Consider the following 13,422-nt stretch of genomic DNA (forward strand, 5'->3'; position numbering starts at 1 on the left):
CACAGCTGCTATGTTACCCCAAACCCTTACATTTCAAGACAAACCCTGCAATCCTCTCTGTTTTCCTTCTAAGTCTCCTATTGACTTTCTCTGTGAACTTTCTCTTCCTTGCAAGGGATACATGGCTCCTACTTACAGAGACACGAAGAGAGCAGAAGAGATGTAGACATCTTCATAACTAGAAGAGCTAGGATTTAGCCCAATGTGAAATCCCTCCCAGGCCAGAAGATAGGAAGTATTCTAGTTCTGGTTATTTTTTTTTTTTTTTTTGAGGGAGTTGCTTCATGTCTCCACTTCTGTTGTTTTACAGGTCAGCTTACAACTTCGCTTTGTGCTGGGTACAGGCAGACTTCAGGCTCTAGCCAGGCAAATCATTTAGGGAGTTTCTGGGACAGAGACTTCTACACCAAACCATAGCACCCCTCATCCTGAAAACACGCACTCCAGGGGTGATTTGAAGCCAGCTGGAGGAGATAGGAGCCCAGAGTTGGCTACTCCTGGACATTTCCTCTCCCCTGGGCCGCATTTCCACAGTGCATTGGAAATCGGTGTCTCTCACTCCGCTGTTTCCTCTGAACATCAGCTCTGCTTTCTGTCCCCCAAATAACCTAAGCCACCTTCTTCACCCTGCCTACAGTGTTCCCACTGTCTGTGGCCAAGCGTGAACTCCCAACCACAGGAGAACCATCCATCCTCCAGTCACGTCATTTAATAAAGCTTTCTTCAAACTATTCCCTATACTTTATTTTACCTTTCAAGCATCATTCATTACTCTGTGAATATTTGATTTCTGCCTCTCCTCCTTCATGCAGGATGGCATTCTTTTCTGCTCAAGTCCTTTCAGGCACTGCTGATCTTGAAGCTCCCCAATTACAACCACTTTTCTTGTGCTGGTGACACCTTAAGAGACAACAGCAGCTGCCTATAAAGGGCCTCTGCCATCTGTTTCCTCTGCCACTTCTCTGAGACAGCTCTAGTTATATACAGAAAAATATTTATCACAGTTCATTCATTCTCTCACTCAAAAATGAGCAAGAGAAAAATGTCTTCTTTCATGATTCTGCCACTGCCCTTCAAAAAACCATGACCCTCAGCCTAAGGAAAAGGGCAATGCTTGAATCTAAAAAGAAGCAGCAGAAATTCTTGATGATCAATCCCTTGGGACCCTGTACTCTGAAGGCAATTCTGAGGGGCATCTACATTCAGAAATGACTCCTCAGGGCCCTCTGAAAGGTGAAAGTCAGAGCCAGCCACCAAGCTTTCTAAGTGACCGCATCTGAAAGGAGATGTACATATGTGCAAACACATATGCATGCACTTAGCTTCAATCCATTTTCACTACGTCTCCATAGAGGCTGAATGGGTTGGGATCGGGGGTAGTTCCTACCCAGGACTGAGGGATAGAGATGTAGAAGGAAGAGAAGAAAAAGGGGATAAAATGGCAGACACAAGAGCTAAAGTGGAGAAAAAAGGAAGAAAAGAAAAAGCAGTGAATTCTGAAGGGGCCTGGTGAAGGAAGTGTAGAAAAAAAACAAACAAACAAACAAAAAAATGAAAAAAAATAGAAAGGAAAGTACGAGGCAACATCTTCATGAGGAAATAAAACCCCCAGAACAGGCTCTCAGAAATGCGCTAGTTGCAGTGGACAGCCCACAGCTAGGTTGCAGGAGTCAGCAAACAGGGTTGGATGAAAAGTGGTTTGAGTGACAATGCTCAGTCTACGATACTGAATGAACATGACCATAAACCTGGGAATTATTCAGTGTTCAAGTGTGATCCATAGCACTGCAGCTACGCTGCTGGTATAAACAAGACCTGAAGGAAGAGGGAAGTTCTCTGAGTGATAGCAAATTTAAGAATGAAATGTAGTTATGAAGCAGTGGGAGGAGAAAAATAAAACAAGCACTAAAAAAAAATCATGTTCGGGGGGAGAATGAAAACTGAGAAATAGGAAGAGAAAAATCAGAAACAGATAGAAAATCCAGGGGACGGAGGTGGATAGTGTTATTCTTTATTTGACAGAATGTATACTTTATACAACAAGCTAAATCAGAAATTTATAGTTGTTCTGCTTCTAGCAAAAACACACATCACAGGAATTCCTGCCCATGGATAGGATGGCACTGCATTCTCAAGTTTTTGTATACCATCCTCATTTTCTGTTTTTCAAAGATAACAGGTAGAAGTATATGCTCTGGGGGAATAGGAGGTGTAGGATAAAGTCCATATGCTTCTCTGGGGAGTTATAGATTTGATAGGAAGCTGGTATAAAAACTTCAGCAGCCTGTGCCACAGAAACAGAAGTGGATTTCACCTATCCTGCAGGGCTTGTTACGGGAACTCTGATTGTGTAGTTGGGAATTTTATGAGGGAGCTTTTCCGTAACACAAAGGGGATAAATGGGGCTGGGAGACAGAAAGCTGTCAGTAATTGGAAGAGATTTGATGAAAGACTGAAATGCAGAAGAAATAACAAGAGAAAGTTGAATGCCAGGGGGTGCATGGTCCCCTCTGCTATTTCACACTTCCACCAACCCAAGGTGAGGAGCCCATAAAAGGCCTTTTCCCCCACAGGGAGTGATGCCAGCTCAAATTTTTCTAGCAAGGATGAAAAATGATGAAAATGGAAATAGTTTTTAAAAAGGGAATGCTAGACAGCAGAACAGCTGGCATAAATGAGTGCAGAATGTCACCGGCTTTGGGGCTGTCACACCCCCAAACACTGGAGGTGAATTGAGCCCCTGGGTTTTTGGGTACAGCACTGGTGAAGCAGGGAACACTGTGACCTTTGGGGGCTGTTTGAAGCAGGCACAGCCCTTTCTCATCCTGATCCTTCTCTTGCCTGCATGGACCGTGAAAGCAACACAGCTCCACCCAAGTAACTGAGGTTACACCAGCACAAACAAGGGGAGAATCAGGCCTTCATCCCTTGTGCATAGAAACACTACAGTGCTGTACGTCATCAGATGCCAGTTCAGTAATCATTTCCACAGATGCAAGAGGAAAGAGACAACCTCGTTTCTAATTTAGTCATGATAGCATCAAAGAGACCCAAAGCCTATTGCTTTCTGGGAAGCAGGGACTTCAACAATAATAATTCTTTGCACATATATAGCACCTTCACTGCTAACTACTTACTTTATACCCTGGGGTGTGAAGAAAAAGGACTCCACTTAATTCCATATGCTCTTAATTGCTCTGTATCCCAGATCCTCCCTAGCAAAATATGATAGAAATACCTAAACTCACAGTTAATTTGTCAAATTAGGGCAGTCATTGACACCAGCAGAAACGCAGGCCTAGTTTGCACCTTATGCTGCAGCTGCATAGCACAGCATCTAGAAACAAAAGAAATGCCAGACTAAGTAAATCTGAGCTCCGTTTAATCCCTGACAAATGTTTCAGGGAAGAGGCAAGAAGCACATGGCAGTCAGATAGGGGATAGGCTGTCCTTGTGAAATGTTATCCTAGTTTTTATGGAGCCTGGCTTAATTGCTGAATTACGAAACACCCAAAACACTGTTCATATCCATTATGAGGACGCTTAATTTTCGTGAACTCTGTTGTAAATGCCCACTTGCTTGCTAAATGTGGTTAAAATCTTGGCCACAGGAGCTCTGGTGGCAATGAGATCCACAGCCCTGATACGCATCAAATGAGAAAGCTTTAACTGGGTCTCCGGTGACTCACGTCAGGTCCTCTTGTCTCTGTGTTACAAAATGGGGAAATCAAGAGCTACTGATCCATCTTCTCTAGCCCATTCATTATTCAACTCAATCCAATTGCTTTCCCGCTCATTCACCTCCTTTCCCAGGCAAACACATCTAGTCTTTCAGGCTGTCCTCATACACACGGTCTTTCTCACTCCTCCTTGTCCCTGTCCCCCTTTTCTGAACCCTCCTCTGGCTTTGCAGTCCCCTCTCTTGGACAGACCTTGCTCCTTGTGCTCTCTGTTATCCCCCCTGCTCTACTCATGGAGGCTGGGGACTTGCTGCTGGTGGGTTTTCTGTCTGCAGCCATGCACTGCCCTGGGAAACTGGCAGCAATATTCCTGTTTCTGGGATCCAAGGAGCTGCTGCAGTTCATTTAGAGCCCTGCACGCCTCACAGCCCCCCTTTTCCGACCAGCCAGCAGCATCCCCTACCTGGTTCACTGAGATTCATTCACCTAGCCATTGAGTCTGACTTTGGAGACCCCAGCCCCATTCACCTCACCTCCTTGGGTGCTTCTGAGGCTGTCAGAGAAAATCCTCCCCCTGCAAACAGCTTGCAAAGGACGGCTGTTTGCTGAGCCACTGCTTGCTGACAACCAGAGATCCCTCCCTGTAGTGCACAACAACGGCCCCAGGGCGATGGCTACAGAGACCCTGATTTTCCCTTTGGACCCCGGCCTGATTCGTGTCTGAGGGCTGCCAGGGAGGGTATTTAGGGCTGCCGGGAGCTCCTTCCAGCCCAATTGCTGGCTGCATGCAGATGAGCCAGCTCATCAGCTGCGCTGCCAGTGAGCCCTCCGGCCATGGGAGGTTGGAGGCAGCAAAGTGGAGGGATGTTGGCTTGACCACAGGCAACTAGCAATGAGGGGAGCAGAAAGGGGGGGCCTGTGTCTCACCCCCCATCTCAGAGGGAGCTGTGGTGCCCTGGGGTGAGAGCAGACAGCGACAGCAACCAGTGTCATAGGCTGCTTTGAGGAGGGGGGCCACGGGCCAGAGAAAGGAGGGGGACATCTATCATGAGGGGCTGCAGAAGGGTTGCCTTCGAAAGGAGCTCCAAAAGGACGGGGTCGTCAGCTGGGGGAACGACCGTGTGTGAGACGGGGGACAGCCAGGGTGGCATGACGGCAGAGAGAAGAGGAAGGAGGACAGACAGATGAGATGGCAGGAGCAAAGGGGACAGAGGAAAGCAAGGACAAGATAATGTAACAGAGGAAAGAGCAAGGGGGATGGGCCTCGGAGAACTTGGAATCAGGGAGAAATAATGAAGAGGAAGCTGCCTCTGAGAGAGAGCACAGAAGAGACGTGAAGATGAAAGAGAAAAATAAAGAGGAAAAACAGGGGAGGGAAACAAGAACAAATTAAAATGGAGATGGATAGAATGAGTCAAAGATGGAGGGCGAGGAAAGATCTGGGGTCAGGCAGACAAGGGAAAAATAACTTTGGTGTGTGTTGCATTTGCGGTCTGTTCCGTGCATCCCCGACCCCTTCCGTGCTCTGCATTTCCCCTGCAGGACAGCTGCAGCCCTGGGGCTGGGAGCCCTGCTGGTGACCCTTCCTCTGTCAGGAGACCCTGTCACTCCCCGAAAACCCCTGCAAGGGGGATGCAGCAGCACGTCCCCACAGCCAGCGCGGTATGGAAGGGGGAAGCAGCGCAGAATGGAGCTGTGAGGGCTCCCCCTGGGATAAAAAGGGTATGCTTGGCTGGGAATCCTGCTCTTAAAACAGGGGCAGGGGGCAGAGCCATCCGACAGCCTGAAATGTTCCCCGCTCCCCCTGGCAACCTCCTCGCTCTGCTTTTAAATGAGATAAATATGGAGATGCTGCTGGCGAACCTCAGCGGCCCTCCTCCCCCAAACTCCCGATGAGGTGGCACCAAACCGCAGCCAAGCAAGACAGGGGCTGGGGGGCCTGTGCGGGGAAAGGGATGGGTTAAAATGGAAACACGGGATAGGAATAGCTCCTGGTCTCCGTGGCAAGGAGACATTTGTTCTATCTCTGTGTAATTTCTTTATACATTACTGCTGCCACACTGCATCTCCATGTCCCTCCCACTGCATTTCGCTCTCACTCTCTTCAGCGAGGCAATTTCTGGTGCATTTCAGGACAATATTAACCCATTCCTCTTTCTCTGTCAGCAGGAAGATTCAGAATTTAAAAGCAATTCAGAAGTCACTTCTAGCAACTGGCTGGTGAGAAGCAGCTTCTGCTTGTCAAATCTTACAGATGAAGTGAGCTTCCAGGTCTCAGCCCGTCAAATCCCTGTCTCCCCAGTGATGTACAGCCAGGTGTGAATTTAAACTGAGAGGAGAACCAAACCCAACCGTGTCTGGGATCCCAGGTACTTCCCCCTCACCACCTGCCACCCCACTTTTGGAAATCCTCTGCCTTCTTCATGCCAGGCCCATGCAGCTCTGCATCCTCCTGCTCCCTGGCAGATGCGATAGCGGCAGCAGTCAGTGCTGCGCTGGGCTATTGCCTCCTGCTGCATCTCAGGGCCGTGCTGTGGGCTGCTCCTTCACCACCAAGGCATGGAGACCCTCACTTAAGCTACTGCAATTTTCAGTGCATCCCCAGAAAAGCCCCTGGCATATGAGAGCAAGAGCTGGGGGAAGGGACCCCGGCGGATTTGTGGATGGTTGGAAGTAGGACGGCGGGCAGTTCTGCAGGGCGGAACTGGGGACACTGTCAGCCAACGAAGGGTAAAAGAAAGATAAGAAGGAAGACAAGGAAAAAATGCTTGTAAGATCATGCAAAAAGAGAAAGTGGCTCAGAAGCAGCCAGGGGTAGGAGAAGGCAGCGCGGGGAAGAGACGCAGTGCCAGGATTGTGTCCAGTGCCTGTGCCCTGCCTCGCTCTGCCATCAGCTCTTCGTTTGTGCAAACACTGAAACTGCACTTAAGTCTCATGCGTTGTTCAGATGTAACAAGCTGGAAAGGGAACAGATCAGCTCATTAATTTTCCTTGGGAAGGGTCTCTAGGCAGGAATTATTTTCTGCACCAACATCCATTCAATTACTTGCCTTCACACCAGTCAGATCTACAGGGATGTCTAACCCCATGCGCATCACTCATGCCTGCCTGCCCTGGACTCCTCTCTCCCTCCTTCTTAGTATAAAAGCCTCCCAGACCTATCCCTTTCCTAATAATAATGACAACATGACAAAACCAATAACCTACAGATATAAAATACATTTCATTTACTTGCTTCATAAGACCCCGATAAGGCATCGTCACTCACTTTTTGAGATCCTGTAGGAGATCTACAGGAGCTAATGAAAGAATTAGACAAGGCATCACTCATAATAAAAAAAGTGGTTTAAAAGCATTCGGTGCCAAGGAGGAATTAGGCTGGAAGATCCGCAGCCATTTCGAAGTTGTAAGAGGTGCAGCATCCATATGTGGCATGAGCTTGCAGATCTCAGCTGCTGGGTGTACGTGCGTGCGCTGTGCATACGCAGTCAGGGGTCTGAGAAAGGCAGTCGCTCTGCCATTTTTCTTGAAGGGCAAAGACTTTTGAATGGCCCAGGGACGCATTTAGGCGACCCCAAAGCCTGAGAAGGAATTATCTGAAGGAAGATTAGGAAAGGAATAGGAAGTGTGGTCTGCAGTAATGTGAACAACCACCACCTTTCTACTCCAGCCTCAGCACTGAACAGGGGCTCCCTTTAGGACTCAGGAAAGAGGGGAGAGGAACCCCAGTAGAGGAGGAACACCCAAAATGATACTGCTGTTTGGAGCAATGTGAAGACCTGAAAATACTGACTGAAAGTGTTGAATGACCGAACAGAGGGGAACCCTGAAACTGAAAGCCCAGGAACCAAATTCTTTGAGGGGAACTTGGATGATGATAGCGGTGTACCTGTGTACACAGCCTGAGCCCCCACATTCTTTTTTGCTATTGGGCATTTTGGCCAAGAAGAGAAAAGACAATCTACCACTGCGTTTTGAACACAAGGAGTCCACCATTTCTGAGAGCCTACAGTGCTGGCTAGTGCCATTCCCCCACATGCCCCAAAATGAAGGCAACCTCATCAGAGGCTTCCTACCATTAGCAGAGGAATGTTTTGGCTCCTTTGATTATTTTATCATTAAAAATCCTCCTGCCCTCCTCTGCACTGCCTCACCTCACCCTATGGGCCTGCCCTGATGCCCCCCCACCCCTAGGCACCCTTTTTTGTCCCACACCCTTTGCCAGCCGCCTTTGCCACACCATGGACAGGGTGAGTGTAAGCAGAGTCCAAGGCTTTGGCCATTTTCTCAGCCTCCTGGGAAGAAACCCTTCCCTTCACAGACCTGTCCACCCCCTTGCACCATGGGGACAAGGAGCCGCTTCTGCACCCTTCCTGCACCAGCTTGCAGCTTTTGCTGGGAAGGGTGAGTGACCCAGGGACACCTTTTCTGATTCTTTCTGCTGAGAAGGAAGCCAGCTTCTGGCTGATCAGACACAACAGAGAAAGATTTGCTGCCCGGGGCCTGCTCATGGCTGCCTGCTGGGGATATTTGGCTGTGTTGTCCTGGGAGCCAGGGGGTGCCAGGGCCATGCTGCCCCACAGGGCACAGCCATGGCGTGGTCCTGCTCGGTGTGTGGCCATGGGGCTGCTTCTGCACCCTGTGGAGATGTTTTGCTACTTTGCTCGTACTGAAGTTGTGGTGCAACCTGTGCCCTCAGGTTAGGGATGCCCTGGCTCAGAGCAGGGCTTGCTCCTGAGTGGTCCCTTGCACCCTCCGGCCCCACTGGGTGCTCCTGCCCCACATCGCATGGCAAGGCCCAACCCCTCACATGGCAGGGGCAAGAGAGCATCCCATGGGGGTACACAGCTTGCTCTCAGGCTGCCTTTTGTGCAGGGCTTCAGTGTGAGCCATGACAGCACGGGCAGGGCACAGGGCTGGCAGTGGGGGGGGGCCGGGGGCACTTCTGAGCTTTTAATTGGAAGCATCCTGGCACTTTCCCCTGCCACACAAGCCACTTCTGCAGGGCGCCTGTGGGGTCCTGTCAGATGGAAAGGCGAAGGAGCCCCAAGCTCCTCCGATCTGACAAACCTCACCCGCCCCTTCCTCCTCCCCCTCAGACCGCGTCCCTCTGGATCCGGCTCTGTGGGCAGATAGACATGATCTGAATTCACTGCCTCTCCCGGCCAGGGTCCTCATACCTCTTGTCTCCACCCCAGCCTCCCTTCGCCCTCCGGCTCGGGGACACGGCTCAGGAAGGGAGTTCTTCCCCGCAGCCTCCCTCCCTCCCCGCATGGCTTCGCATTTGGGCTTGCTATTTTTTTTTTTTTTCTTCCCTCTCTCATTAATTTTTAATTAAGGAGATGTCTCTTTCCCCGGTTGTAATGAATAGCTGTGTGAAAGGCTTTTCATTCTTTATTAATATATATCTATATATATTTATCTATTTGGAGGAAATGTGTGTGTGAGTGAGTGTGTTTAAAACATCCCCCATTAATTTACTGCTATTGATTTTCTGGCGTGGAGACAGCATATAGTATTCAGCATAGAGCTCCTCTGCAGGATATGTTAAAAGGCAGCAGTTTGGGTTGACAAAGGGCACTAAATGCAGTATGCGTCAAATAGACCATCGCTCAATGAAGTCACTTAGCTATTCAAAACATGTCCAGCCATCACTCAACCGTTTGCACCAAGAACAGGGGGGAAATTCGCGCTTCTTCCCGGACACAACCATTTCTAAACAGCGGCTTTAGCTTGCTTTGGTGAGAGACATTAGGACATACACAGTTTATTCTCCCCTCCCCCCTGCCTTCCATCTCCCAGTGCCGGTCTTAGAAAATCCGTCCTGCGGTACCCACTTCCCTTTCTCTCCCATCGGGGAGCTCCAGGCACACCCAGCTCTGGTGGATGCCGGCAGATACATACGTTATCTGTGGATGTCCATAAACCCCCGGCAGCCCACCCTCCAGCTGGGAGCTGATTCATAAGCAGGGGTTTTACAATGGGCTGTAATATGCGCTCTTGCTCTCGCTCTCTCCTCGCTACGTGTGTAACATAAACCATGCGTTTCCATCGGTTGCCCCTATCCCTCCAGCACCGGCTGAAGACCACCTCCCCAGCCCACACGTACGCCAATAGCAGTACGGAGCAACACATATTTAAAAGCGAATCACTGGCCCCTCTCTTCTTTCCCCCTCCCTTAGGAACGTCTGATTCCAGAAGTTGGCTGCGGCGGTCTCTCTTCTGCCATCAGACATGTCACTGAGTTGCTGTTCAGTTTCACCACATCAGACTTAGGCTGATTTTTTTTTTCTATTCAGGCACTTGTTTATTTTTAGCCTTTACCATAAACCTTAAAGAAAAGCCCCAAACAAAAAAAACACCCCCAACAACAAACGAACAGGGGAAAAATCCCAGCCCCAGAACAAACCAATCAGCCGCCAAATAGACCCCTCTGCACCCAACCCAGCGAGATGTGGTTGCTTACAGACATTACGAAATGCTCTGAACTCTGCTCGAGATGACTGGAATCGTCAGATTTACCATGTGAGGCATTTTGGACATAACAGGGTTGTTTCCATTTCTCTCTTTTTCCCTCCTAAAGTGAACTAATAATTGCATCCGAATTGCTTTGCAGTCACCCTCTCCCCACATTGCCTCTCACTCCCGGTCTTGTCTTTGCAAATAAGCTGTTTGCAAAGAGACAAATGATTTCACTCTGTGGTTGCAGCCGGAGCACAACAATAATACAGCATTTTGGCATTGCTTTCCCAGGCAATACAAACAATCTGAAGACAGGCAGACCACACGGTTCCTTTCTGAAAGGGTCTCTTGGTGTTTTTGTAACACACGCATCATTCCCATCGGAGGGGGGAAGTGAATTTTTGGGGAGGGTGTGTGGGGGAGGGTGAGGAAGAGGAAGGGAGAAGGAAACAGAGCAAAGAATAATTTTCCTGTCTTCTTGCCTCCATGCCCTGAGTAACTGAGCCCACCACTCTCAAACGTGGTGAAGGGAATGAAGTGAGAAAATGGTGGAATGCAAAGGGATTTATTGGGGGGGAGAGAGGGGGCATGGGGTGGTGGGATAGGAAAGTAAGGGGGGAAGGGGGGTTGGAGATCCAGAATCAAATACCTTCCAGGCAGCAGGTTCTCCATAATCCAGAATGGGTCATGACTTCCTCGTTCTTTTTGCTGGTTTCGTTCTCACTGACAGTTTTAGTCTTGCAAACCCCTCTGGAGTAAAGCCAGTAGTCGGTCCCCACAGCTATGGTCATCAGGCTGAAGGCAGCGAAAGCACCAACGGTGGTTAAAAGCATCTGAACACCTCTGTCAAAGAGCCCCATAATTCTTCATTATACAAATACCCAACCGCCTTCTGATTCTTGGGGTGTGTGTGTTTAATAAAATAAAAGAATAATAATTCCGACTAATAATATAATGGGTATATATAGAGAGATAGATATCAAAAAAGGGAGGTAAGAAAGCCCACGGAAAAGAGTGTAAATTAGAAAGACCACACGGGAAGAGGCTTGCCTTTTAAATCGGAAACGTTCTGGTTGAAATATAAAAAAAAGGAAAAAGGAAAAAGAAAAAAAAGAGAGAGAAAAGAACCAAGAAAAAAAAAAAAAAAAAAGAAACAAATAAAGAGAGAACCCCCCCCAAAACGAGACGCCTTAATCCCTTTTTCTAAAATTCTGGTCTCCAGTTTCCATATGTAATGGCTAATTTGGAGATGGCTTCCACAGTGAACAGGGGAGCAGCAGCAGCATCCTCAACACAATCTCTCATTATCTGGACCTAGACAGTTAGAGACTGTAAGAGCAGAGATGCAACCTTCAGTCTTCTTGCTTAGCTCTGCAGCCTGCGCCATGAAAATCCTTTTCCTTCCCAGTTATCTTCCTTGGGTTTTTTATTTTTTTTTTTTTTTTCCCGGCAGCGGCAGTCGCTCCAATCCTCTCTCACTTTTTTCTCGCTTGCTTCTCCTTCCTTTCGCTCGCTCCTACCACCAAGCCAGACTGCCCAGTATACTGTAAGCCCTTGATTTCAGCTGAACAGGTGCCGAGGTCTCGCCTCCCATGGCTTTTCCGCACAGCCGCGGCGCTCGCTCCCGGCGGAGGTGGGCGAGGAAGAGAGAGAGAGAGAGAGAGAGGGGGGCTCCTGGGGGTGGCGATGGGGAGGGAGGCGGGGGACAGGCGCGGCGCCCCTCCCGGGCTGGGGGGCTCGGAGCTGCGCCCAGGCTGCGGCACCCCCTTGCCCCGCGGCGTCCCCGCCGGCGGCTTCCCGGGCCCTCTACTGCATCAAGGCGGCGGCGGCGGCGGCGGCCGGAGGTGCTGAAGGACAGCTCCCCGGCCGGCGGGGCGGGCGGAGCGCACCGGGACGCCGGGCGCTGCAGGCAGCTCGCCGGGCGGCGGTGCCGGAGGAGCTTTCCGCGGTGCTGCAGGACAGACCCCCCGCCCGCCCTGCCCGCCGCGCCGCCCGCCCTGCCCGAGCCACAGCATCCGCGGGCGGCGGCCGCCCTCCTCCGCTCTGCGCGGGCAGGCGGGCGGGCGGGCGGGCAGGGAGGGGCGGAGGGGGCAGCCCTAAACACCCCCCCCCCCCCCCCCCCCACCTCCTCCTTCCTTCCTTCCTTCTCCGCTGCCTTTCCCCGCCGCTGCTGCCAGGGTTGCTCCCCCCCGGCTGAAGGCGTATCTGGCTGGGGCTCTCCCTCTTTTCTCGCTTTCTGCCTTTCGCTCCCCCCCCCACCCCCCCCCTCTCCTCCCCGACGGCCCCCGGCCCGGCTGCCTGAGCATCCCCGCTGTTGACTCGCATCCTCGCTGTGCGACCCGCGCGCCGCAGTGAGACCCGCACAAAACTTCACTCAGACGTTTCTCTCCCCAGGAGACGGGGGAAATGTAACGTGGAAGGGTAATTTAGAATTAAGCGTCTATTTCCCTTGTTTTGGCTGTCGCTATTGTTTTTAAGTGCTCGCTCTTCACTCTTCCCGGGTTCGCTGCAAGTTGCATATGTTTTTTTTTTTGGTGTTGCTTGTTTTCCGTCCCTCTGTCTCCCCCTGACCAGTGCTGTGTGAATCCCTGCGTTCTGACTTTCTCTTTGTAGCTTTCTGTGAAATCCTGAAGCCTGCTCCAAGAAGCAGACATTTTGGGAAGATTCTTCACGAGAAAGGGCGATTTCTTATTATTAGTACGATTTTGTTAAGGAAAGGAACCGCCAACCCGAATTCCTTCCCCCTCAACCCTCAGAAAGCAACCCGCCTTTCAGTCCTCATTTCACACAGAAAGACGCAGGAGCTGAATGAATGCAGACTGAAATCTATCGCTGCTTAAGTTTCCTATGTCAGACGCATCCTGATAGTACCGGGAACGTATGCAAAATTGTGCAATGCTAACATCTAAGTATGTCATAATCCTCTCTCCCTTCCTCAGCAGTATCATTACACCAGGTTAATTACATTAGTCACCTCCTGGTTCTATACATGTAGCTGCTCATTAATGCAACAATCATAAAGAAAAGAAATTATCTAATTCTCGATGCTGCCGATTTTCTTTCTCTCTGATCGGATTCATTGTTCAGTGAACAAGAGACCAGAAGGGCTGCTTTAGGTTCACTGCTGTTTGGAGGGGGAGAAGGGGGAGAAGAGCTGAGGGGAGGGGGTGCTGGGAAGTTGAACCAGTTGGAGGGCTTCAGCTACGGTGTAATTTCATAACTCCATTTCTCTCTCCTCCCTTCTTCCTCTCTGGGTGCAGCCTGGGACTGCCCTTTCAGA

At 50.2% G+C, this 13,422-nt stretch overlaps 1 protein-coding gene across 2 annotated transcripts in view; it reads right to left on the minus strand.

Annotated features, from left to right (window-relative positions):
• Positions 1–11,907, minus strand: part of CACNG2 (calcium voltage-gated channel auxiliary subunit gamma 2) — a 48,325-nt gene extending 36,418 nt beyond the window's left edge. The window contains exons 1-2 of one of the 2 annotated variants that reach the window (XM_084505528.1): positions 11,493–11,907; positions 10,792–10,937 (exon numbers count right to left, since the gene is read on the minus strand). In XM_084505528.1, coding sequence (XP_084361654.1) covers positions 10,792–10,933 — 142 coding nt within the window. In that variant the 5' untranslated portion in view covers positions 10,934–10,937; positions 11,493–11,907. Of the gene's footprint in view, positions 1–10,791 lie in introns of both variants that reach the window. The other variant, XM_084505527.1, reaches the window with a different exon arrangement.
• Positions 11,908–13,422: the final 1,515 nt, after the last annotated feature.

Source organism: Aythya ferina, assembly GCF_964211825.1.
Source record: "Aythya ferina genome assembly, chromosome: 1".
Taxonomy (NCBI): domain Eukaryota; kingdom Metazoa; phylum Chordata; class Aves; order Anseriformes; family Anatidae; genus Aythya; species Aythya ferina.